The following is a 27,923-nucleotide window of genomic DNA, read 5'->3' as shown; positions in this document are numbered from 1 at the left end:
ACTCACACCGCAAGGTGGCTGCATACCAGGATTCTGGAGGGCATAGCCCAGAATTAAAACATGAAGTCATGTTTGTGTTACTGACCATTTTGGGTGCTTTCATTTGCAGTTGGCGTGGCCGATAGGCATTAAGTTAATAATGACATAGTACAAGTTTTATGCCTAAAAAAGTATTTATCATTTTATTTGTAACCCATTTTGTCCCGTTTCAGTGGCTGGCTCCAGCAAACATGTGACTGCTCAGCCCCTCTGCGCAGAATCCCCAAAGGAAACAATGTCGTAGATGTGAAATCTAGATGTACAGATAAAACAAAATTGTATTAATGTATTAATAAGACATAAGTGTCTCTTATGACTAATATCTTAATGTTTTTGAGAATGTGTAATGTTTCTGAATTCGTTACGCACATAAAATAAGTACACATACACTCACCAAGCACTTTATTAGGAACATTTTTACTTTATTACACCTACTTATACATGCGATTATCTAATCAGCCAATTGTGTGGCAGAGGTGCAATGCATACAATCATGTAGATACAGTTCAGGAGCTTCAGTTTATGGTCACATCAACCATCAGAATGGAGAAAAAATATGATCCAAGTGACTTTGACCATGGATTGTTGGTGGCAGGGTGGTTTCAGTATCTCAGAAACTGGGATTTTCACACTCATGCAGACAGAAACGCCTTGTTAATGAGAGACATCAGAGGAGAATGGCCAGACTGGTCAAAGCTGACAGGAAGGTGACCGTAACGCAAATAACCACACATTACAACAGTGGTATGCAGAAGAGCATCTCTGAACACACAACACATCATAACTCTTGAGTGGATAGGCTACCGCAGTAGAAGTAAAACAAAAAAATAAGTCCAATAAATACCTAATAAAGTGCTTGGTGAGTGTAGAATGCTTTGAATAATAATGTTTTATTATAGCCACTGGATTTTCTTGTCACTTCCATAATCCCTAGCAGCCCCACTATTGGGGATTTCAGGAACTTACTTCCTGATGTTTTTTTTCTTTGTTTCTGATGCCATTGTCCAGCTCCCCTTTGTCTGTCCACCTGGATGAGTGCTCAGCATTGCTATGGCAAAGCCGTTCTCGCACCCAGTCATTAAACTAACAGTCTTGGTCTTGGTGCATGACTCACATGCTATTGACAGAATCTTACTCCAAAGGACTGACTCTGGATCGATTCGATCTTGTTGCAGTAGTTGGAATAAGGCTCAGTAAACTTGTTGTCCTGGATCGGTTTATGGAAATGGAAGTGCCCGCACTGATTCACCCTTTTTTGCCCTAATAAAAATCGCAGCGGTTTCCTCAAATAGCGCGCTGAGTAATGTCTGGCTTTCTTGCGTAACCTCTTTTTCTGTCCCATCTGTTATTTCATTCGCATATGAGGCAGGCTTAAGTGTTAAAGCGCGAACCGGGTTACCAGCAGGCTCGAAGCCAAGATGAAGGACTAAATCCCCACAAGCCTTTTTATTGAATCTTTGAACGACGTCCTGCAAAGCTTCTTTTTTCAGCCCCGTTTCCCTCGTAGACATATCAACCCTGCAGGCTGGGGTGGGATGGAATCAGTAGCTCTGATCTCTTTTCTATACCATATATTGGGACGCTGGGGAAAAACAATAACTCGCAGCTATCAGATTTTCCACCGAGCTGTTTTCACCTGGTTGGCTGGCTCCCATTTCCGAAACATTTGAAGTGAAGCTAACAAAGCTAAGCTCACTCAGACACCCACGCAAGGAGACACAAAAGGATTGCTTTGTTCATTTTGGCCTTTTCATACAGCAGCCATTCTAACATAGAGGGACTAATGCTACAAGCATTGTCTTAGTGGACGGTAAATGCTAGCCGAGTAGATCTTTCAGACGGTGTGAGAAATATCAAGGTTGTGGTTTTGAATTCATGGGAGTTTTGCTGCTATATCCTCTCCTCTGTATTTTGTTTGGTCAGGACATTGGAACAGATTACCTTTAATATCTCATGTACCTTAAATCCTTATGGCACAGTTTTCGCAGAGAGTCTGGATTGAGACTAAGACAGGAAGGAAGATCAAATTACACCCTTTCAGTTTCTGAGATTGAGTACTGCTCTGTCTATCACCAACAATCATTCCACGGTCTGTCACTTAGATCACATTTCTTCCCCATTCTGACATTTGGTCTGGAATATAACTGAACCACTTGGACACGTCTGCATGCTTTTATGCTCTTAGTTGATGACACATGATTGGCTGATTAAACATTTGCATTAACAAGCTGGTGTACAGGTCTTACTAATAAATTGGTCACTGAGTGTATAGTATATTCTATAGGATATAATCTACCTAAATATCATACGGCACAAATTTAGCAGAGTCTGGGTTGGAAATAAGGCAGAGAAAGGAGGAAATGGGTTGGGCAGGGGATAGTTCAGTGAACTTGAGCCAGCTGGGTTTTCAGTGGCTATGTAATTGACATATTGGGAACTCATTAATCTTTTGAGAAGTAGAAGCGTTTGTAATTTATCCAAGGAGCAAAGGCCTCCTATTTGTAGAACCCATCAGAAAATCCTCTTAGTTACAGTACATGTGCCTTCAAGAACAATGAAACAGGGTTCAGAAGATTGTGGCTTATTCTGGGGTTGCTATACTAGCTAGACCTGTGGTAGGACTTTTTTTTGTGGTAGGGCTATTTTGTCTTGTGTGCTAAAATGATATGCATTACGACTTGAAAATATCAACAAACTACCATGTAAAACTGCAGCTCTTAACTTGTTTAAATTCCCTGGAAAAAGTAAGTATTTCATAATAAGCTCAGGAAAAGTGTTTGGTTTAACATTCAGAGTACATTAAGGGTAGGTTGGAAGATTGATGGATAGAACCACATGATTTCCCAGTGTTGTAACATTTCATGAAATCTTGACTGGCCAAAGAATTGAATGGAATAACATAAGCCAATATAATTCAAGATGTCATCACATCATCATATCCCTGGATTTAGTTTTTCCTTAACATAGACCTGCTTGTAAATGTGATCATTGCTTTTCAAAAATATGTTTCTTGCCTTAATTAAAATTTTTAAATAAAAATACTGATCATTGAACCCAAACTATGCTTGTGAAATAACTAATGACATTAGGAATACATAAAGCACATGTTGATCATGCCGCAAACAAAGAACCAGGATCTGGTGGTTTCCCTGCTGAATTGTCAACACTTTTGGCAAACAATTTCACTATTGTTCAACTCTTGAAATAAAACAATTCCAGGGTCTGTCCACATATGAGTACTGCTGCCCAGGCAAACCAGGCAAACCAGGCAAAAGCCCAGCCTTACTGAACAGCTACCACCTCTTATCACTGATAAGATCTCAAAATCATTAGTCACCCCCTGCATAATCCACAAAACTGGCTTCATTAAAGCTAGATCATCAGATGCCCATAGATTTTTTGACTTAATCAAGTTTCACAACACAACACCATTAAGACAGTAAATCTATCACTGGATTCAGAAATAGGTACAAACCTCTTACTTCATACGTTCATACAACTTGTTTTGAGGGAGTAAGTTATTCACTGGATAAAGGTATTTTACACTTCCTCCAGTCACGGCTAAAAGGATAACAGTTTCACATTACATACACAGGGGGCCCAGACAAGGATATCCAGTCTTACCATCTTTATTCCCAGTAATCCCAAGTGCTTTATTCATTTGATGACATGTGTAAATGACGCAACCAGACCCTGAGCAGTATAAGGATCATTTCAACAAACAAGTAAAAACTTAAAATGTTAGCTTTTTTGTGTATGAAATGATACGGAACAGATCATGAAACAGAAAAATTAATCACTCGTGTGTGCACACGAGTGTGTGTGTGCACGAGTGTGTGTGCACGTGTGCGCGTGTGTGTGCATGTGGGCTTTGGGTGCATACATGTGATGTGATGTGCACAGGACAGAGATGGTGTATCAGAGACAAGCACTCCAATAACAGTGTCTGTATATCCATTTAATTATTGGCAGTCATGCTATCCAATGAAATGCTTTTATAAATGAAAGGATGGTTTTACATTTAAAGCAGTTTTCCATTTTCTTTAGAACGTACCACTATTTTTTCTGAATACCTGTTTTTCCAAATAACCATAAAACTGTACCATAAAGTTGTAGAGTCCTTTTTTTAGCCAGCACATTCATGGGAAGTAGAAATCAGTGGAAAGCAGAAAATCCAGGTTCAGAAATAAACTCCTCCCTTGTAATTTGTTCCAAAGAAGTGTAAAAAAATATTTAAAGAATATATTAATTATAATGAAATTAATATTATGCCAAGGCTTTACATACATTATAACCAAGAATATCCCATTTTTATTTTTGGCATATCCATTTGTATTATTTCGTTGCATTGTATGGATATAGGAGTCTGTTTTGAACTGGTTTGGGAGGGTGTTGTAATGTAGTAATCTCACCATGTCAAATCACATCGGCCACCGTCAGACTTGCAGTTCTTTAAACAGATGCATCGAATAGGCTTCACATTCAACATGAACATTTTAGCACTTGAGGGCCTTTAGGGACAGAATGCCTAGCATTTCCTTTGTTATTCATCACCCTGCTAAGCAGCCGCACTGTCCCTTTTATATGAGAGTATGTCGTCAGTTGCACCCCACCACAGCAAGCTGTGCCCATAACCTCAGGGACCCACCCAAACAAGGCTGTAACTTTGTGTTTTTGGTCCGGTCTATAACACTGCATCTTCTTTTTCCATCCCAAAGGGGCATGGCAACCTGGTGGACAGTTAGAGGGTGTTTTCCGCTGGGATGGGACTCTGACTCAGCAGTGGTGAAAGCCTCTGGGCAGAGAGGAAATGAACTAATGGCCACCACCCTTGGGTCACTGGTGGGGGTAAGGGCAGCTGGAGGGCTGAGGCTGGTTGCTTGCGGAGGACCCAATTGTGGAGATCAGATGGCAACTTTTTTTTCCTCTACAAATCTCTGTAGAGCACCAACATTCCAGAGGGAGAGAGCGAGAGAGAATGAGCAAGAGAGAGAGACCGAGAGAGAATGAGCAAGAGAGGAAGAGAGAGAGAACAAGCGAGAGAGAGAGAGCGAGAGAGCGAGAGAGAGTGGGAGAGGGAAAGAGCAAGAGGGAGATGGTGAGAGAGAGTATGTCAGTGCGGTTGAGCGAGAATGGGGAAGGGTGAGAGAGGAGTGAGAGGGAGACGAGGTGATGGCTGAAAATGGGGACCGCGAGGGAGGCAAGGGCCCTTGGAGCTCTGCGCCGACAGGGGCAGTGCACTGCCGACGCTAAGTGGGACCAGCTGTGAGGGGAAGTGCGTCTGGCACGGCAGGAAGTGCATTTGGAATAACGGCGACACCCTTGATCTCCTGCCAGCTGGACCCTACCCAGGAGCTGCTGGAAAGTCGGGGCTGCATACCGTGGGACGTTCTGTTGTGCCCTCCCCTTTCCAGAGACCCCCTGCCTGGAGTCGCACCTTCTGCAGCCCCTGGACACCGTGTCATGCGGATGATTTATTGCCCTATTTCTCCTCTTCGTTCAGAGACCGCAACTTTGCAAATACTTATGGAAAGATCATCTACATGTTCTAATTGATCTTATGGTGTACCCATTTTTGTCATTCTAATTGATGTTATGGAATGGTAATGAGGCCATTCTAAATGATATGATGGAATGGTAGTGAAGCCATTCCGATTGATGTTATGGCATGGTAGCGTACCCATTCTAATGGATCTCATGGCATGGTAGCGTACCCATTCTAATGGATCTCATGGCATGGTAGCGTACCCATTCTAATGGATCTCATGGCATGGTAGCGTACCCATTCTAATGGATCTCATGGCATGGTAGTGTACCCATTCTAATGGATGACATCGCATGGTAGTGTACCCATTCTAATGGATCTCATAGCATGGTAGTGTACCCATTCTGATTGATGTTATGGCATGGTAGTATACCCATTCTGATTGATGTTATGGCATGGTAGTGTACCCATTCTGATTGATGTTATGGCCGAGTGATGAAGTCATTCTGATTGATGTTATGGCAGAGTGATGTAGTCATTCTGATTGATGTTATGACATAGTGATGTAGTTATTCTGATTGATGTTATGGCATGTTAGTGTACCCATTCTACTTGGCCTCATGGCATGGTAGTCTACCCATTCTGATTGATGTTATGGCATGGTAGCATATCCAACCTGATAGATCCTATGAAATGGTAGTCTACCCATTCTGATTGATGGTATGACATGGTCGTGTACCCATTCTGATTGATGGTATGGCATGGTCGTGTACCCATTCTGATTGATGGTATGGCATGGTCATGTACCCATTCTGATTAATGGTATGGCATGGTTGTGTACCCATTCTGATTGAAGTTATAGCATGATAGTGTACCCATTCCAATTGTCATGGCATGGTAGCTTACCCAACCTAACAGATTTTATGACATGATAGTCTACCCATTCTGATCTGATGGTATGGCATGGTAGTGTACCCATTCTGGTGGAGCCATTATGATAAAACTATGAGCATTGTATTTGTAAGTGTATCCAAGTAAAATACAAATACCCTTTGATGGGTTTCACTGTTTGTAGCTAAGGCTTAGTGAAAGAACAAAATATGGGTTTGTCAGGTTCCTGCTTCTGTTCTGCATCTTGCATCCAAAAATCTGTTTCATAATAAAGGTGAAATTATTAGTACAACACTGCTAGCTTATTGTTGCCTTGAACGTTTACAAAATAATTAGTAAGAGTCAGGTGAAGTGAAGTGAATAGTATTTTCTATTTTGGTATTGTGCTGTTTGTACAGTAATTCGGGCTAGTGAGGTAATTATGGGATAGGTCAAATGCGTGATGTGCTGGCTGGCACCAGTGAACTTATTTGTTTAGCACTTTTGGAATTCCTTTATAGAGATACACAGTATTATTAACCATATTATTAGACAGAAAGAAATGCCCAGGAATGTTAAACATATTCTAGTTTAGATACCTTTCTTTGATTTTCTCAGTCATATTTCAGTGTGGCGGCACGGATGGTGCAGTGGGTAGCACTGCCGCCTCACAGCAAGGAGGTCCTGGGTTCGAATCCCCGTCGGCCGGGGCCTCTCTGTGTGGAGTTTGCATGTTCTCCCCGTGTCTGCGTGGGTTTCCTCTGGGTACTCCGGTTTCCTCCCACAGTCCAAAGACATGCACGTTAGGCTGATTGGAGAGTCTAAATTGCCCGTAGGTATGAGTGTGTGAGTGAATGGTGTGTGTGCCCTGCGATAAACTGGCGACCTGTCCAGGGTGTATTCCTGCCTTTCGCCCAATGTATGCTGGGATAGGCTCCAGCCCCCCTGCGACCCTGATCAGGATAAGCGGGTTTAGATAATGGATGGATGGATGGATATTTCAGTGTCATTTTGGGTTAAATTTCAAATTGTGTTACAGTATATTCTTGTGTCGGTTTTAAATAAAAACTGGTGTCAATTCCAGTGTTAGTGTTTGCCGCATGTACGTACACCTGAAGCACTGTAGAAGCGTGCCATGTGGCAGTACACGTTACACAGTACTGTGGATGTTGTGCAGTGATGTTCATTCCAGGGTTCCCCCAAAGAATGCTTCAGTGGCAGTGTGCCACTGTGTTCCCTAACTTGCACCACTGTGTAACGATTTGTCCAACCATCTAGTGTAAGAGAATGTGTAAGACACAAAATGCGTAGTAACATAAAAAGTGTGTTGAATATTATACATCCTTTTGGAGAATATGGATATGCAACAGATTATTATAGCTCACTGAGAATGTTATACTAGTGCTCATAAACATTTTCATGTTTAAAATAACCTTGCTATAAATGCTGCCCAAACACATCTCATATCAAAAGATCAAACTAAAAAACAAAGCCGCTCCCTCATTGAACAAATTATCTAGATCATCTATCAGCTCACAGGACAAAGTCCTTTTTTTCAGCGTGGCGAACTGAGTAAAAGTATCTTTAACCCCTTAAGCATCACCTCTTTTTCTTGACACAAGCTTGTAAATGACATGCCAAAATTAGAATAGTTACTATTCTTGAACCCTTTGACAGGTAACCCTTTGAGGTTTGTTTTCCGAGAGTCAGAATTACTAAAGTATTACTAAAACAAAGTTACTGTCGCTCAAACAGTCTCATTGAAAACATTTTCTGTCTTTGAGTGGATATAGATAACTGTGGCCTACTGTGCTTAGCATGGAGCCACAGCCAAGACACTGGACAAATCCCCTTTCAAATTTGATGACAATAGCTCCAAAAATTAGCATTCTGTGTTGTTTTTTCTAAGCTATATCTAGGCAGTTTTCCCAAAAAGGACATTTCGAAACTCCAAAAGGACACTGGGAAACTACATAATATGGGTCGTATGATGTGTAAAATGCAGTATTTTGCTCACAAAAGTATACAACACTTTTTATCCTCATTTTGTTGTACGTCGCTCTGGATAGGAGCATCTGCCAAATGTGTTTGCAATCCCCGCCCCTCCTGTCACCATCCCCCTACCTCTCCCTCTCCTTGTGCTTTCCTCAGACAGCAGTAGTAAGTAATAAAAAAAAATAAAAAAAGGCAATAATCACAATAACAACATCTTTTATACTAGTATGTTGATTGAAGTTTTTGTCTAATATGCAAAACTCCATCAACATTTCACAATTTAACATGCTATTCATTATTCAACTGTAGGCTTGTTCCTTAATTATAAGCATAATGGTAGAATAATAGTAAAATATTTTGAGAATCTACCTAGATGCTAATTGATATGAAATGGGGTCACATCAATAAAAATGCCCTCTATATTGGAGCCAAAGGTGTTTTCACGGTCTTACTCAGAAATATTCACTCAAGAATACTCGAGAGGCTAGGGAGAGATGCCTTTTAATTGTTGTTTTTTTTTTTACTTCATAACCCTCAAGACTTAACCAATCTCTGCAATTCTTAAACTGTGATTTTTGGGTTACTTATGGCCTTCCGCACCATATTCCTTACTGTCCGTGAGGATAATATGCACTTGCATCCTTTTCCTGCCAAGTATGCAACCATTCCATATGTTTTAAGTGGTACATTTAACCATTTATGCATTTATGCATTGCCTGACTTGTGATGGTCAATTACCATCTGTGTCTTCTGAATTGACATTTCTTAGATTTTTCCCATTCTGATGGTTGACAAAGGGATTTTGCATTTCTTTATCCTCTAGTGAAACAGAACGTGATGAAATTACACAATATAGTTCCTTTAGACCTAAATGAAAGTAAAATTCTGTTGTCAATTTCACTTTGTTTGATTTACAATAATTGTTTGGGGTGTCAATCATCTGTGGTTTTCTGAACAAAATCTGATTGCTAGATAAAAAAACATTGAAACATGCGAGTAAATGTATTGAAATTAAAGTATATAGATGACCTGTATGTTTCAACATAAAATATAGTTAATTATCCATGTTGTTCATTTTATGCAGCCTTTTTTCAGGGTGCCAATAATTCTGTAGCCCACTGTAGTAGTGTCCTCATTCCCTTAGGGTTCATTACCATTTTGAAGTGTTCTGGATCAAGATAAAATGATGGTTTATGCAAGAAAAAGTTCCATCCACCCAAAGCCCTGCCCCAGGGTGCCCAAGCACCACTATGTCAAAATATTTTGGGGAGAACCATGTATTCATTCTCATAAAACATCTATTCTGTAAGAGCTCTAAATATATAAACAGAAGAAAAAGGAATAAATACACACACTCACACACGCACACACACAAAAACACTCACAACGCAGCGTGTTCTGTCAAAAGATTTCACCAATGATTTCTAAAATGTATCCAATAGGAAATTCTCCATTTACAAGACTGGAATTATTTTTATTTAATTGTTTTCACACTCTCCCTTCGCCCCCCTTTGGCAGGCTGTGCCCTTGTCATACAGACCCCCAATTGATGGCCAGACAATGGGGCGAGCGCTCAGGCCTTCCCGCAAACCCGGGACAAAGGGCCCTTTTGACACGAACCCACGCTACATTCGTGCCACCCCCGGTCCGGTTACACGCCGTGTGTCACTGGCCACACACGGGCGTCTCCCTTTCTCCCCTGGCCCGCCCGAGCATGTTGTGACACGCAATAGCTCACACGGTGGTTGGTCCCTCTCAGCCGTCGTGAGGGAGAACCAGGCAACCGCTGGGCTCAGGGGCTCGGTGAGTCAATACTGAGACCTTTATCAGCGAACCTGGTAATTACAAGAGCTGAGTCATCCCCAGTGCAGAGTTCATCCCCTCTGCATAGCGCTCCTTCTGTGGGTGTTGCTAATAACCTTTGCTATGCCTCCTAAGGCAAAAGGAAAATAATGACCCAAGGGGACATGTATTTTAATGCTTGATGTAACCCAGGGGCACAGAACTCTCATGGGCTGGATTTCAATCTGCTCATCGCCAGTCGAGTGTCTTACCCACAATTCCTCTTGATGCTGGGTGAAGTAAATGGAATCCTGTATGAACATTGTATAACCATTTTCCCCATGTGACATTTAATGCTTAGTGTTGGTCCATAAACTCAGCCATCTTGTTTTTCTTCAGTGCCCAAATCAAATTTTGACAATCAGCATGAGACATTATTTTGTCTTACATTTGATTCAATTGAATTGGCATTCACCATTTTGACTTGATTGAAAGTAATATTCCGCAGTGGATGTTAAATGTTTGCACTTAACCCCTTATGGGCAGATGCAACCTCTCCCTAAACAGACAGATGCAATGCCAGCAGTGTATTTGATCATATGACCGCTTTTAAAGACACATGACCGTTGAAATGCATTGTGATCCCTAAGGCCTTTCTATGGGTTTTCTATAGGGTGTCTTAGTCCATAATGGGTTAAGCACCTGTATAAATCACTTCAGGAAATTATCCTTTTCAATGGAAACGAAGCACCCACACAACGGCACTGTAGTTAGTTTGTCTTGGGTGAAGAGGTGGAAACTTTCCCCCACACCCAGTCTTTCCCAGCTCTGAAACTCTGATCAATAAGAGCAGAATTGTCTGCTCCTCTGACTCAGTCACAGGTATGTGCTTAGACCCACGGAAACGCTGACCACGACGTTACGTTGCGGTCGAGGTTTGGGCCCGGTGGTGTTGGCTTACGGCAGCCAGCAGGAGACTGCATTTGGCCTGCAGGTGCTCAACGTGATCTGAGCCTGTTAATATCCTGCTGTGGCTCACCTGCCAAAACTCATATTCCTCAGTCCCAACGTGGGTCTATGAAAAACAAAACCCATGTAAATGCCCTTGGTGTGTCTTGCGACAGCCAACTAGCCATTTTCCCAGTAGCTCGTATTCTGGCGCTTAAGAAACTTTTAAGAACCTGAAAACTGAAAATGTGATCAAATATAAAAACCCATTGAAGTCAGATATAGTGGACATAGAAATGATGAGGTCAGCTCCTGATTATGATGCCAGAGAAGAGCCTAAGGTGCTCGTTGGTCCCTTAACAATTAGGCGTAGGTGTGACACCTCGAATGCACAGCTGAGTTGAGCCTATGCAAATTAGACTAAATGCAGGTATAGGCACTTTGTGACAGCCAGTGGCCTGCTTATGGTAAGACCTGGGATGGCTTGAATGTTTGTATGTCCACTCAAAGTGTACCTCTGCTTTTACTGATGCATAGCCCTGAAAATGGCATTTTACCACAGTATGCAGGGCAGACCCAGTCTTTCTCTCTCAGGATATAAATATAGTGTGTCTTGTCCCACAAGCTGTTATCAATCAAGACGGTATTATTGCTGAGCTTACAGTTCTGTGGTTGTTATAGTAGATGCAGTTTCTCAAGTTCAGCTATCCCAGGAGTCCAGGGTTTTCCATTCTATACAAAGCCATCTGGGATTGGGCACCTCACTGAACTGTACCATTTTTCTTTATTTTTTATTTTTTTATCAATTGTTTTTTGTATTCGCACAGAACAGTACGGTATGCCCTTTTAAGTCAGTTTTAAAAAAGCAAGAAGCATGCAGTATTTTCATGTTTAGTTGCCTATGGATTGCTGATAGACTCTTTAATTTTTCTGTGCGGAAACGACTGCTGGAGTGTCTTGCTGAAAATGTGTATAATAACGAATACTCAGCACTGTTGCTGCTCTGAACAGGAAATTTAGCACTGTAGCTTCTCAGAGCAGACATAATCAGAAGCGTTGCGGCTATGAACAGGAATAATTAACAGCATTGCTGCTCTGAACAGGAACACTTAGCACAGTTGCTGCTCTGAACAGGCACACTTAGCATAGTTTCTGCTCTGAACAGGAACACTTACCACAGTTGCTGCTCTGAACAGCAATAATTATATTTGTAGCTCCTCTGAACCGGTAGAGTTAGTAGCATTGCCCTGAGCAGTCGGAATTATTTGAGCGGTTGTCCTGAACTGAAACAATGAGTACTGTAATTATCCTAAACAAAACTACTTTGTACTGAACCAGAGTGATTAGTGACGTCATGATACCCAACAGGAATGATTAGTGTCGCTGCCCTCAACAGGAATAATGATCATTGTTTCCCGTTTCCTGTGAAAAATGAAAGGCTGAGGGAGAAGCCATCTAAAAGGGCTGCGGCTCTTCGCCGTGACGATCCCATCGGTCCTGCTGTGTGCAAGTGGGGAGGGGGGTGGAGGAACGGAGAAGAATGGGTGCTTTATTGTAGGGAGCGGCCGGTCCTCAGAGGAAGGAAGGAAGTGAGGCAGGGGGCCGGCGGGCGCGTTGAGGGAGCCTGCTACAGCTGCGATCAGCTGGTCTTCGTTCGCAGGGACCAGCGGGGCAGGGACCAGAGGGGCAGGCACCAGAGGGGCAGGCACCAGAGGGGCAGGCACCAGAGGGGCAGGGGCCAGAGGGGCAGGGGCCAGAGGGGCAGGGGCCAGAGGGGCAGGGGCCAGAGGGGCAGGCGCCAGAGGGGCAGGCGCCAGAGGGGCAGGCGCCAGAGGGGCAGGCGCCAGAGGGGCAGGAGCCAGAGGGGCAGGGGCCAGAGGGGCAGGGGCCAGAGGGGCAGGGGCCAGAGGGGCAGGCGCCAGAGGGGCAGGGGCGGCGGAGAGTGGACAGCCTGTGCCCGGCGCTCTGCCTGCCCCTCTGGGTCCAGGCGGCCTCTCTGCGTTTTAGCACATGCTGTGTCGGGATCAGAAGATGTGACAGGTTGTTTTAGGTTTGAACCTCCGTGGTTGATTGTTGATGCCTGAAAGAAGGGTGTTGTGTGGGTCCTGCTCAATCCCTCTGGGAGGTTACACAACATGCAGGTTTGAGTTTATGGACTGATGGCTCTATCTGTCCGTTTTCACACATGGAACCCGCAACATCGCCGGGTTCAGTTTTCTGGGCTAGGTAGTGGTTTTCCCTATTCACACATCGGTCTCCTATAGGGAAAAAATCCATGTCAAGTGAGTTCACGCATAACATTACTGTTCTGGATAGGTTAGGCAAAGCAGGTTGTTTACCTTCTCAAGCAGTGCAGGACAAATATTAACTGTAGCTGTGGTGTAAGATTTCCGTAAATCTTACTAACCCAGTCCCAACCCAAATTGGAGAACCGACACCGACTCTGTTCACACATGACAGTGACCTGGAACATTTACAAAACTTTTATGGGTTAAGATGTGTGAAATCTGTGAAAGGGGCTTTGTTGCATATTTTTGGCAGGTATCCTTCATTTTGGTAGACTTTTCCACACATCATTTTAGATCTCCATCTTGACTTGACAAAGCCAGTTTGGAAAGAGCAGTCTAGGGTTTTGATGAAGCTATAAACAAATTATGTAATTTGCAGGGTTGTGATCCCATTTCCAGAGGTGTGTCCATCCAAAAACCAGCATAGGCTGCTGCAGCATATAAAATAAATATTCTACTCTAATTTGACGCTCTACGGCAGGGGTCTCCAATCTTATCCTAAAAGGGCCGGCGTGGGTGCAGGTTTTTGTTTTAACCCAGCAGTAACACACCTGATTATACTAATGAACTAATCGTGGTCTTTAATCAAGACCTAGATGAGTAGAATCAGCTGTCTTAGTCCTGTGCTAAAACAACAACCTGCACACACACCGGCCCTTTCTGGATAAGATTGGAGACCCCTGCTCTACGGTTTACTGTAAGGTCACATTCATCATTCAGGTCTAAATGAATGTACATCTCATACATGTACATTCAAATATAAATTATATATAATTAATATAATTAACTTATAAACTTCTAACACTAAAAATCAGTAGCGTTAACAAGGTGGAAGTTTGATGAATGCTGGATATGTTCCCCCTTAGTTTTATTGTCTCAGCAAACCGCCATTTGTGCCTTTAATGTTACCTGTTATGGGACCCAGTCAAATCTACTGATTCAGTGTTACTTTGAAGAACTGTGAATTACTTATCAGGAAATAGCAGGCAAAATGCAGATGGAGAAATTAAAGGGGATCGAAGGCCACAGAATTAACAAAGAAGACAGGGCAGGAGAACGGGCGACCTTGGGATTTATTGATTTTCTTTAGAGGCCCAAAGATTCACTGTGTGCAGGTATCAGCTGAGTCACTAAGTTCTGTGTTTGCTTAGATTTTTTTCTTGCTTTAGTCATAGCCTTTTTACTTCTTCAAAAAAACTCCTTTTTTGCATGCCTGCAGTCGCGGGTTTTTAGGTTATTATTTGATTCATGGATGAAATGCCTTCGTGATCGAAATTCGTGTTTCTGATGCTCATTCAGAAATCAGAATCTTGGTGTGCTGGCACAATAGACCAGGCTTCCTGCAGCCGTGACTACAGGACTAAGGTACATGACTGCGACCAAGAAGGTTGGTGGTTCAAGTCCCGGTGCAGCCGCAATTAAGACCCGCACAGCTATCGGGCCTTTGAGGAAGGCTCTTAACCATACTTGCTCCGAGGGGGATCGTCCCCTGCCTAGTCTAATGAACTGTAAGTCGCTTTGGATAAAAGGGTCACCAAGATAACAAATAATTGATTCGATTTCTGACCGTAGGTTTGAAAAGGGCCGGATCTACACCTACATTGGGGAGGTGGTGGTGTCTGTGAACCCGTACCGGGCCATGAACATCTACGGACGCGACACCATCGAGCAGTACAAGGGCCGGGAGCTCTATGAGCGGCCCCCGCACCTCTTCGCCATCGCAGATGCCGCCTACAAGGCCATGAAGAGGAGGAACAAGGACACTTGCATCGTTATCTCAGGTGGGGGGAGCTCATTTGTCAGGAAATCTGCTTTCCGTCACCGGTCCTAAGTCAAATGTTTCATAGTTTTTGATTCAAATCGTTTTCTGCACTTTGCTGAGCTTCTGTCGGAACCTATGAAATACTCTCAAAAAGCGCAAACCCCACCTTCTGGTCCTCTTGGTTGGCTCAATTGCACCAGGCAAGATCAATCGAGCACAGAAAAGTATTTAAATCAAATCAAATTACAGTACAAAACTGACTCAGGTGAGGGCTGAATCAAGTATGCTGGGGACATTTTCACTTTTGAGTGTCCTTATATGACAGTAAAAATTTATAGCAAAAATCAATCCTTCACTTGAGCAAATAAGTAAAAATGAGTTGTTGTATTCTTAGGTGGTACATAATTTCAGCAGGCCTCAGGCTCAATTGCATCAGGCAAGATCAGTCGAGCTCAGACTACTTTTTTTGAAGGTCTGGTTTTGCTACAACTTGGTGACATTCTGGTTGTGTGGACAGGTATCTTCATCTAATTGGGGTCACACTGCAGCATGACTACTACTCCTTCAGTAGAGTCTTAAAACTTTCCTTCCCTTTAGTAGAGTATTTGAGTCCTAAAGAATTATGTATTTGACCCAGGTCTGGTCACCACGCACGTTAAGACCCCTTTTGTCTGGGAGTGCTGTAACTGTGAAGACGAACACAATGTATTTATAAGTGCTTTGAACCTCTGCCAAACCTTTCCACAATTTGTCTAATCAAAACATGCCAGAATGAATGGTAATTTTTTTAATTGCTTTAATTTATGTCATTGTATATGAAACATTAACTCCCTGGAACAATGATATTTAATTATAGGTGGAGCAAATTGTTGTGGAAAATTCTTTGGAGTCCCTTCTGAGTTGAGCCCCGAAAGGCCAACAGTGTTTCATAAAGAAAACATTGAAAGCTATCCAAAGAGGACGCAGTACTGTACATATTACATTTGATGTGCCCTCTAGTGGTGAAAGGAACACTACCAAGTTGCTTCCCCATTTTATGAAGTAAACTGAAAATGAATGTTTCATTAGCACATTACAGTGCGCACTCCTGAATTTCTCATAATGTTAAATAGCTCTTATAATTTAGAAATGTCATTTAGGAAAGTAAATGTGTAAATATTAAATCTGTGCATTGAATGAACCTAGTTAGGATTATTATAGACAATTTGGACAGGGAAGGGGCTGGAGGCTCATCCTGTTAAGGCACTTTTCTATTATGTGGATAGACCCCATGTTCTGGAAGCTTATATTTGACAATGTGCCATTGTCAAAAGTGGCCACTACCCCAATAGGGCGATGCATAATTGGCGGAAGTGTCAAACAGGGTTAGGGAGGGTTCAGTCAAGTGGGATCCGTGTCTCATCATTTTCTTCCATCCCCCTGCTTGTCGATCAGATACCTGTGGTCTCTTTACTAAAACTAACATAAAATGTCTTCTGACTAATGTTAGTGCAGGTTTGATTGTGTGATGCTGAATGGGTGGTACAATTAAGCAGCTGGTGACATCACTTGCTTTGGCTGTACTGAATCTGATTAGGCATTCCAGTGAGAGAATTTTACGAGAAGAGCATAAAGTATACACTGATTGGACACACCTGCTTAGACCCGTTTTTTCATGAAATGCTTTAAACTGTATACACTTGTCTATAAACACTTAATATTTCATTTTTGATATGTGTACTTATATAAGCAGATAATCATAAGTGAATTGCATTAAGTAGTTTCATTTTTAAATGGAAATTGAAATCTTGTAAGGTCATTGGGTGGGGGAAGGATGCATTGTTTTGTTATTTAAATATCTTTGTATGTACTGGTGATCACGTCTATCTTATAGGTACACCAGGACCTGTAGAAATTTTCATATGTAAAATAAATAAATAAAAACACGTGGCATATTTACTACATAAGTTTCACCACATGCAATACAATGTAATTGCAATGGAGGGATGAAGGGTGAAACTGATCTAGGGTTAGATGCCATGCATTTTTAAATGAAGAACAAGTCAAAAACATTCAGTTCATATTATATTTCAGCTCAATGCTAATTTCCAAACAGAAAGCGAGAACAGAAATTGTGTTTAGAACAACTTTTTCCGGGCAGAAAAACACCACAATTAGTCTTCATCTTTTTGCTCCGTCATCCTGAAATTCTGCGTACGCATGTCAGATGACGTACCCACTGTAATCATAGGATGGAATCTTGCTCTTATTATTGAATTCTTATCGCATGTGACAGCAATGAAAGACGTCATATTGTTTGGTCTACATCGCACAGCCTGACCGGCCAATCGTAAAAAGATGGGCGATATCACACACACTGCAGCTAGCATTAAGGGATTAAGCAAAGGCAGTTGGCCGTTCAATGTCTTCTCTGAATGCACGGTGTTGCCGCAGCTCTGTTTGACACTATCTCTAACACATCTGAAGTGCTGGAAATAACATAGATTACACGCTTTCAAATGCAACTTATAGAAATCTTGTTGTTATGACAACCCAGACATCATTCACCATGGCACTGCCTTCCATTGCACTGTAGGTGAGAGTGGAGCCGGGAAGACAGAGGCCAGCAAATATATAATGCAGTACATTGCCGCTATCACCAACCCCAACCAGCGAGCGGAGGTGGAGAGGTAAGAGTCGGGCGATCCTCCTTGGAGCAAATGCATGCATAAGTAAAACCGGTCACTCAGGCCTGGGTCAAATGCGTAATTGTTCTGGATTCAGATACTTTTCTATGCTTTACTGAGCTTGTCTGCCGTATTGGAACTTATGAAATACTCGCAAAAAGTGCAAACCCTGGCTTCTGGTCCTCTTAGTTGGTTCAGTTGCACAAGACAAGATCAATCGAGCACAGCAAAGTATTTAGTTTTTTTGACCCAGGTCTGGTTATGTGGACCGGTAGCTTCATCTAAATGGGGTCACGCTACAGCAAACTATTCCTTGAGTATTGATATTATTTATTCAGCTCGAATAGGATGTGAACCTTTTCTGTCAAAGGTGTAATCAGTTTTTGTTATAAAATTTTTGTTATAATTGCTGGCTAAAGTGTGGGAGGGCGCCATTTTCTAAACTGAGATTGGATTCATATGTTATGATTATCGTAAATATGTAGTATATGTTGTTTTACTTCCATTCAGTGTTGGTTCCCTGATACTTTAATATGAGCAAATTTGTTAACTACAAGTAGATGCCTGCAATGCCTTGTTCCTACTGTACGTCCGGGTCAAAGATTGCATGCTGTAGACACTAGCCTACATAAACATGCGCATTTTATATCCTTGTGCAACAAGGTGCTACGTTTTCATTTTTTTTTCTTATGTCCTTTATCTTCTTATATGATATGTACAGTACATGAGTACAGTGTACAGTACATGAGTAATCATCCAGCACCACAATGGAGATGTCCAGATTAAGGCTCATTGTAAACACGGACTCTTGCTTTACAACCGCAAATAAGTAGACTCGGGAGTGCCAAATTAGGGTTGAAATGAAAACCTACAGGATGGTAAATCTCCAGGAACAGGATTGGGCAGGCCTGTTTTACAGCTTTACTCTCGTTGCCGATATCTTGTTCAATGAACCAGTCAACATTTTGAGGTGCTAAACATAGTCATTTTTGGCCCTTTGAAAGAGAGCCGCTCCACCTTGCCTGCATATTTTCTTCTGTCTACACAGCCTGTACGAGGAGAAAGAGAGCTAGCGTGTTGGTGTCTCAGGCTCCTGCCCACCATATTTTTTTCCCACGCAGTTCTGCCTGTTGGGAGTGGAGTGGGCGTGCAGCATGGAGACCGCACAGCGAAGCATAATATTTGTGTTTACGCCACGCCGAGACTAGAGAACAGCACAGCAGATGGGCGACAAGGCTTCAGTCTGCCTGGTGTAAAATGGAGCACAAATCACTTCTGTTGATGTGCGCTAGCTGTAAGATGCGGTTACCGCAGGGAACAACCGTGAAAAGTACATTACTACAGATTCCCCCCCCCCCTCTTTTGAATATGAAGAGTATTGCTAACAAGTCATTGTGTCGGCTGGCAGAAACACCTGAATATATTTCCAGTTTCGTCAAGCACGTGATTAAAACACTGCCTGTGTGTGTCTGTTTGTGTGTGTGCATGCATATGCATTTGTATCCGTGTGTGTGCACATTTTTGTCTTTGTATTTGTGTGTCTTTGTGTGTATCTGTACATCCCCATCTGTTTATAGTTGTACCTGTGTGTGTGTATGTTTGTGTGTTTGTATGTGTATGTTTGTGTGTCCGTGTGTCCGTGTGTCCTTGTGCATGCATGGGTGTGTTTGTTTGCGCCTGTACGGGTTGATGTATGGATTTATACCGATTGCCGGCCGTCTGTTTTCAGGGTGAAGAACATGCTGTTGAAATCCAACTGTGTCCTGGAAGCCTTTGGGAATGCAAAAACCAACCGCAATGACAACTCCAGCCGCTTTGGGAAGTACATGGACATCAATTTTGACTTTAAAGGGGACCCCATCGGGGGGCACATCAACAACTACCTACTGGAGAAGGTAGGGGGCGCCAAAGTGAAAGAAGAGTGATGCTGATGCTTATCTTTCAGGATGTTTATATAGTTCAAGTAAGCTCTCGGACAAATTAAAAGGAAAAAGCTCTGTAGAGCTCATGTAAAATAAGGGTAATGTAGTTTTCAAATCCCCATGCCCGTGTCAGCTCACACGCTTACCTGGATGAATCTGTCTGTCCACCATTCTTCTACTCTAAACCTCTGTCCTATTCTCAGTCAAGAGTCATTTTCCAGCAGGAGGGTGAAAGAAGCTTCCATTCTTTCTACCAGGTGAGTGTGTCTGTATACCAAGGCTAAATATATATTTGTTTTAGATTCAAATACTTTACCACGCTTTACTGAGCTTGTCTGGTGTATTGTCCTATGAAAAACTTTCAAAAAGTGCAAACCCCACCTTCTGGTCCTCTTAGTTGGTGCAATTGCAGCAGGAAAGATCAGTTGAGCACAGAAAAGTGTTTGATTCCGAAACAGTTGGATTCTGGTCTGTATACAGTATTAGGAGTGTACATTAATCTATTTAACTCTAATATGGGATTAAAGGATGGACATCTCAATTATTTGTATGGGTACATTAACTCATGTTTCAAAATTATTATGTTTTTGTTCATTTTAGCATCTTGATCATGTTTTGGTATTTTTAATAATATGTCAGTGGTATGCTAGTTTGAATGTTGATTGTACTCTTCAAGGGTTCTGAATTTCTGTATGTTTACACTAGGACTCGGAACTGTACTGTCCTCTCAGGTCTACTTTTGCACTTGTTCTTGTGATTGATTTGCACTTTGTTGTACGTCGCTCTGGATAAGAGCGTCTGCTAAATACCACGTAATGTAATGTAATGTAATGTCTCATTCTTATTTAAATCTCTACTATGCCGAACTTTGAAGTTTATTGCAACCATAGCAGTACAGGGCACATCAAATGTAATATGTACATTCAAATAAATTAAAGTATGGCTGTGTTCAAAAACCTCATACTAACATACTACTCCTACGAAATCTCAGACTGAGTTTTATATGCTTAGTCGCATGCTGGCGGCACAGATTGGTGAAGTGGGTAGCACTGCCTTCTCACAGCAAGGAGGTCCTGGGTTCGAATCTCCGTTGGCCGGGGCCTCTCTGTGCGGAGTTTGCATGTTCTCCCCGTGTTTGCGTGGGTTTCCTCCGGGTACTCCGGTTTCCTCCCACAGTCAAAAGACATGCAGGTTAGGCTGATTGGAGAGTCTAAATTGCCCGTGGGTATGAGTGTGTGCGTGAATGGTGTGTGTGCCCTGCGATGGACTGGCGACCTGTCCAGGGTGTATTCCTGCCTTTCGCCCAATGTATGCTGGGATAGGCTCCAGCCCCCCTGCGACCCTGTTCAGGATAAGCGGCTTAGGATAATGAATGAATGAATGAATGAATGAATGAATGAATGAATGAATGAAGTAGCATGCTAAGTATGTGGTTTCAAACACAGCCTATTTCCTTAAAACATACCTTGATTTATTTTTGGGTGAGCTGCCCATTTAATTAGGGCTTTAGATTGGTCATTACATTTATATAGACACTCAGAGCGCTTACAGTGATGTGGGGGAAACTCTCCTCAACCACCACCAATGTGTAGCACTCACCTGGGTGATGCATGTCTGCCATTTTGCCCCAGAACGCTCACCACGCACCAGCTGAGGTGGAAAGGGAGAGAACAATGTTTTTGCCAATTGAATCAGGGGATAATTAGGTGACAGTTTGAAAGAGAATTTAGCCAGGAGACTGGGAACCACCTACTCTGTACGAAGAGTGTCATGGGATCTTTAATGACCACGGTGAGTCAGAACCTCAGTTTAATGTCTCATCCGAAAGACAGCGTCTCCTACAGCAGAATTATAAACTGTATTGGAGCCTCCCATTATAACTGCCTTTCAGCTGGTGAAAGGGGGTCCAGAGACTCTACTGCGATCACTGCACATCCAGAAAGACCCCACCGCCTACAACTACATCAGAGTCGGGGGACAGGTCAAGGTGGGTTCCGGCATGTTCCTAGAAAACCATCTCTTTCACTTTCAAGTTTACATTTACCAAGAGAGACACGGTAGTGCATGGCTAAAATAATGATGCAGGCATCAGTTTGTTACAGTTGCGCACACAAAATTTGGTTTGATTCTCAGTCCTGCCATAGTCTAAAGGATTAGTAGAATCGCTCAATAGTGCCCCGGGTACCTCGGAATCACGGTCACGGGTGAGACGATACGGCTCGCCGGGTTGTTGACGGTATATTCTCAACATCGATAATTAGAATAGAAAATAGGAAAAAATCTAAAATAATAAAAAGTTGACATTGACTGTCCTTTTCTTTCATCAGTGACAACAGCAAATGTTATTAATTGACGGTGTCAGTTGATGTCAGTTGCTACTCATTTCAAACCCTCGTCATGTAGAGTATCTTACGGCTTTATCTTTTGGACCTGTCATCTTCTGATATGCACATCAATGCGCATTGCATCAGAAAGGGCATAAGATGGGTGGCAGATGGTAAAGAAATGGAACTGTGGCATTATAAGTTGTGGAATATGCCTCACTAAATACAGAAAGGACAGCTGGCTAGGCAAAAAAAAATATAGCGGACAGTTTGGTGATGGGTGGTGTGAGAAGGAGTGTGTCGAGACCATATATGGCAGAATCAGAGAGGATGAGGTCATCGTCGGTGCACAAATCGACAGGTTTTTTCATTTTCTCCCTCTTGCTTGCAAGATGCTAAAAAGTACTCTTTAGCTATGCTGTGCCAATATGGAAAAATAAATGCTAACATTATAAACGCAAATTGTATATGTAGCACAAGTACTCATGGCAAGCCCATTGTGTAATGCCATTGTAAAAACTTTCATCTGTTTTTGAGCTTGCTGCCAAATCTGTTTGTAAAGACTCAGCAGCGCAAGTGTCTATACAACACGATGAGTGGCTATGCAACGGTGGCTTCAGTGGTGAATTACCTCACTCTGTTGATTGCTACCGTCATGCTGTAATAAACCGTGCTTGCTTGTTGACCGTCTACGACCGCGTGTTTGCACGATGGCCAGTGACATCACCAATTGCAGCATAATGTGGTTTAAGGAGCTTTTTTATTGTGAGCTTTTAATCTCCGCTCTACTTGTGAGTTTCGAAGAATGGGAACCATAAATAATGGCTGATGTCCTGGAACAGGGCTACAGAGCAAACAGATGGAGACAGACCAGTGCTACTTGCGGCTGATTAGGAGAGCACGTCCTGTCTTGAAAATGCTGTTGGTGGTTTGATGATAAAATGAAAACCAAGGGAAGTTTTTGGTCAGGCTAAGAGAGCTTATCTTCTGGCTATGCTCACCTCAATGCATCTTGATTGCTTGTTTTTAGTATTGCAACAGTTCTTTTGGACATGTCTGTAATGAATAATACGCCTGATAGTCATGATAAAAACAACTACTTAAAAACAAAATCAACTTTGCTATTATTGCTATTTTGAATATTATATTTTATTATTATACACCACAACAGTTATATTATTATTATTATTATTATTATTATTCCTACTGGTCCTCATGTAAATGATAGTGAACATCATAGTCATGCCAAAGGACAGCAGTGTATGTTATCTGGAGGCTTAGAGCTTTTGGGTCGTTTCTTATCGTTCCTTCTTTCCGTGGCTCAGTCATCCATCAATGACAGCGCTGATTTCAAAGCTGTGGCTGATGCCATGAAGGTGATCGGCTTCACGGCTGAAGAAATCCAGACTGTCTACAAGATCTTGGCCACCATCCTGCACCTGGTAACATTTGTCCCACCTCCAACCGTTTTCTGTCTGTGCCTGACTGTTGGCCTTTCCCCAACAATTGTGTCATTATACTGTAGACATATTTAACCTTTGTCTGGTCCAAAAGATAGTGTATATCTAGTGTATATGACACAATCACTGAAGTCACTGAATCATATGTCCAGGTCTTATCGCTTAAGCCTAATTCATTTAATTGAAGTTTAACTGCCTATTTAGTAGCATCACATTCATGTTTATCCTGTTCATAAATTAATAAGGATGCTGGATTGCTTCTTTGTTGGTATTAATTATTTCTACTGGTGGGTTATTTTATTAACCCTTCAGCTTTCAGAATGTGGTTTATTAGCAGTCACTGTGACCATGTTGAAGTACTTTGACTGCTTGATAGTTTTAGCTCCTCAGCTTGTGAGTCCTTCCTTTAAAAGCAGTCCAGGGTGGCTGATTTGTTAATTTTTTTATTTATTTTTTTATTTTTCTGCTTGGTGAATACTTGTGTCCAAAAACAAGTACAGTGCAGTATACCTTAACAATTTCAAGAGCGTTTCTACATGCCAATTTAGATTTTGACTATAATGTATAAAACTGCAACTCCACAAAAACTGCTTGACACGTTGCTTTTGTGCATTAAAATATGCATTGTGATAATGGGCAAAACATTAACTATATACAGTAAATTTTATATGCCGAATGTCATGTAAGAAGGGTGTTCTGTGTCCTGTGCAATAGCCAGTATTATACAACAGTTAGTTCTGACTCGTGTTGAGATTGGCTAAGAGACATTCAAAGGAATGTCATTATCACTAACTTGAAATTTTGTTCATTCACTGTGTCAGAGCGATCATGCTCGTAACCTAGCAACACTTCAGAAATGCTCCGTTCTGTCGTTAAAATGGCATAATAAATCTGAATTACTGTACTTTCCTTAAATTCCCTTTTCTTATATAAACATGTTGCTAAAACTCTTGTATAATTCCAATAATACACTTGAAGTCGTGACTTCCCGTGACATAATGTCACTGCTGTGTGGGTCTGCCAACGCAGCAGAGCGGTGACATTATCTCACGGCAAGTCACTCCTTCTCGCGTTTCATTGCATAATTACCGCCGGCTGCCGATAGTCACTTCCCGGATCCTGTTAAACATGACGATGCGTGACTTCAGCGTTGTGTATGACCTCCAGGGTAACCTGAAGTTCGGCAGCGATGAGGATGTGACGCTGATTGAGAACAGCAAGCTGGTGTCCGTGCTGGCCGATCTCCTGGCCACCAAGCAGGAGAACGTGGAGAAGGCCCTGCTCTACCGCACGGTGGCGACAGGCCGAGATGTCATCGACAAGCAGCACACGGACAAGGAGGCCAGCTATGGCCGAGACGCTCTGGCCAAGGTAGCCGTGCCTGACGCGAGCCGTTCTTCACCCTTGGGTTTGATACTTGCATTCATTTTGAATTTCAACTGCGTTTCGCATTGGGGTTATAGGATTATGAGTGGGAATCAGATTCAGGCCAGATTCAGTTCACTCAATGGTTTAATGTTCTATGAGCCTTTTTCAATTTGGTTGACATATTTTAAAACTTGCTTTATAAAGCTAAAAAACCTTTTCTGTAACTTATTGTAAAGCCCCTTTCAAGGTTATTTAGAATATGGGCTGTCAATTTGAAAATGAGAAATTTACTGGGTTTACAGATTTTTCCTAAAATCTAGTGAAGGTGATGACCTAGCCCAGAGAAGTAAAGCATGTTGTTTTTGAGCAGCGCCGCTATAATTATTTGACATTTTATGCTTCCTCTAGTGTGCCAGAAATACCTGTGAGACACGGTTTGAATGTTTTGTAATATTTCAAAAGGTTACATTGTCATATTATGGAGTGCTGTTCTGTTGATACTCTAACCATATTTAAATGTAGACAAGGTACCTCATTGATCCCATGCACTGAGCAAAGCTGTCCTTGGAGGCCATTAAAAATATAAAGATCTTCTATTCGGGTTCATTTTGGGTCTCATGTCCTGCAGGCCATCTATGATCGCCTCTTCTGTTGGATTGTGGGACGAATCAATGACATCATTGAGGTGAAAAACTACGACGCCAAAGTCCACGGGAAGAACACGGTGATTGGCGTACTGGATATTTATGGCTTTGAGATCTTTCAGAACAACAGGTGAGGACAGCGAGCAGTTTGCAGTTGCGTTAGCAAAGAAAGATATTCTTCAATTCTGATATCAGTTGAGCTGCATTATCATGTATTTGGATAATACTCCTGTAAAAGTATTTGTATGTCATAAATTGTAATTTACTATATAAAGCAGTGTTCAGCCATTTTGTCTCCTCTATCCAAAATACAGTGAAATAGTGATAGAAGTGAAGTATTTTGATACCCCTCTATGCCTTTCTCCCACCTCTCCCTCTCTCATTCTCTCTTCCTCTCTTTTTATTTCCCTCCATTTCCAATGCTCTCGTTCCCTCCGTTTTCCTCTCTGTTTCTCCCTCATTCTCAGCTTTGAGCAGTTCTGTATCAACTACTGCAATGAGAAGCTGCAGCAGCTGTTCATCCAGCTGGTTCTGAGACAGGAGCAGGACGAGTACCAGCGCGAGGGCATCCCCTGGAAGCATGTAGGTCCACTTCCTGTTACCTTCACTTCCACTTCCTGTTGCATCTCATCCACTTCCTGTTCTACTCAAGCCCGTTACAGCTAAGCCTCAAGATAGGGGGGCAAGGGCATGTCTGGGGCATGTTTTGAGGGTCTGCCCTCCACAGGGCTTTGTGGAATGCACTGTACTTGTATATACCTTGTTGTTTTGTGCCAGAAATATACTGTACTGTGAGCTCCAGAATTATTGGCACCCCTGCCTGGCAATGGATAAAAGCGAAACTATGGTTGCATCTGAAATTGAACACGACACACTGCCCACTATACACTCAGTGAGCATTTTATTAGGTATTTATTATACATATTTTAATTTATTTATTGGTCTTCTGCTGCTGTAGCCTATCCACTTAGAGGTTTGATGTGCTGTGTGTTCAGAGATACTTCTCTGCATACCTCTGTTGTAATGCGTGGTTATTTTCGTTACTGTAACCTTCCTGTCAGCTTTGACCAGTCTGACCCTTCTCCTGTGACCTCTCTCACTAACAGTTTTTTTCCCTGCAGAACTGCTGCTCACTGGGTATTTTTAGTTTTTCGCACCATTCTCTGCAAGTTCTAGAGACTGTTATGTGTGAAAATCTCAGGAGATCATCAGTGTCTGAGAAATTCGAACCATCCTGTCTGGCACGAACAATCATTCCATGGTCAAAGTCACTTAGATCACATTTCCTCCCCATTCTGACATTGAAAAACCAAATGGACCTCTTCACCATGTCTGCATGTTTTTATGCATTTAGTTTCTGCCACATGATTGGCTGATTACATATTTGCATTATTATTTACATATTTGGTGTACAGGTCTACCTAAGTGCTCAGTGAGTGTATATGCACAGTACCATGCAAAACTATTTCCTCCCTTCCTGATTTCCTCTATTATAGCATATTTTTCACACTGAATGATTTCAAATCTTTAGACAAAGGGGACAAACTAATAGAGGAAATCAGTTTTCTCTCAGAAGTAATAAATCTTCTACGAAAGTAAATCAGTAAATAATTGTATTTGTCTTATTTGGGAGACCAGTAAAATGTAATTTGTGATGATTTGCTCATGCCTAAAGGATGTGACATGACCTAAATGCTCACACGTACATACTTTGGACATACATCTCTGTTGTGTGAACCGACTCCCCTTCTCCTGGATAAAGAACCCAGTTTATTTACAGTTCCTGCCTCATACACTTCTCTACCAACTTTTGGAGTCTTACAGTAACCTCTACCTATGTGGCAGATCGACTACTTCAACAACCAGATCATCGTGGACCTGGTGGAGCAACAGCACAAGGGCATATTCTCCGTGCTGGATGAGGCCTGCATGAACGTGGGCAAGGTGACAGACGAGATGTTTCTGCAGGCGTTGAACAGCAAACTGGGCAAACACGCCCACTACACCAGCCGCAAGGTATGCCCGCTCCCGCCCTTCATCTCTGCGAGCGCTTCACCTTCTCGTTTCGCCTGCTTCACTTATATTCAGATGGTCTTATCTGTTTACCGTAACAAATAATGTAGGGATGATTCCTCTTTGATTTAGGGTGTGGTAATGCACCAGTAATCGACCAGCGATGGAAATGCCTACTGCTGGAAAAAGCTGCACTTACACCTACAGACCACAAGAGGGCGACAGTCTTCAATTAAAGAGTTCCCTCGTCGTCACTTGGCTCCGGGCGGTGATGTCACTGGTAGCCAATGATAGCGAGTCAGTCTCGCATCTTCCAGTGTGGGGAGATGAACCTGGCAGCACAGCAGGCCAAAAATC

The 27,923-nt window shown here is 42.3% G+C and overlaps 1 protein-coding gene across 1 annotated transcript in view; it reads left to right on the top strand.

Moving 5' to 3' along the window:
• Window positions 1-27,923, top strand: part of myo1d (myosin 1D) — a 105,665-nt gene that overhangs the window by 17,809 nt on the left and 59,933 nt on the right. The window contains exons 2-11 of the mRNA XM_061231199.1: window positions 14,980-15,188; window positions 17,745-17,838; window positions 19,565-19,730; window positions 19,961-20,014; window positions 21,649-21,744; window positions 23,407-23,523; window positions 24,709-24,912; window positions 25,538-25,683; window positions 26,021-26,135; window positions 27,399-27,569. Coding sequence (XP_061087183.1) covers window positions 14,980-15,188; window positions 17,745-17,838; window positions 19,565-19,730; window positions 19,961-20,014; window positions 21,649-21,744; window positions 23,407-23,523; window positions 24,709-24,912; window positions 25,538-25,683; window positions 26,021-26,135; window positions 27,399-27,569 — 1,372 coding nt within the window. The remainder of the gene's footprint in view (window positions 1-14,979; window positions 15,189-17,744; window positions 17,839-19,564; window positions 19,731-19,960; window positions 20,015-21,648; window positions 21,745-23,406; window positions 23,524-24,708; window positions 24,913-25,537; window positions 25,684-26,020; window positions 26,136-27,398; window positions 27,570-27,923) is intronic.

Source organism: Conger conger, chromosome 2 (assembly GCF_963514075.1).
Source record: "Conger conger chromosome 2, fConCon1.1, whole genome shotgun sequence".
NCBI lineage: Eukaryota > Metazoa > Chordata > Actinopteri > Anguilliformes > Congridae > Conger > Conger conger.
The sequence above is the reverse complement of the archived record's forward strand: the minus strand, read 5'-3'. Positions and strand labels throughout refer to the sequence as shown.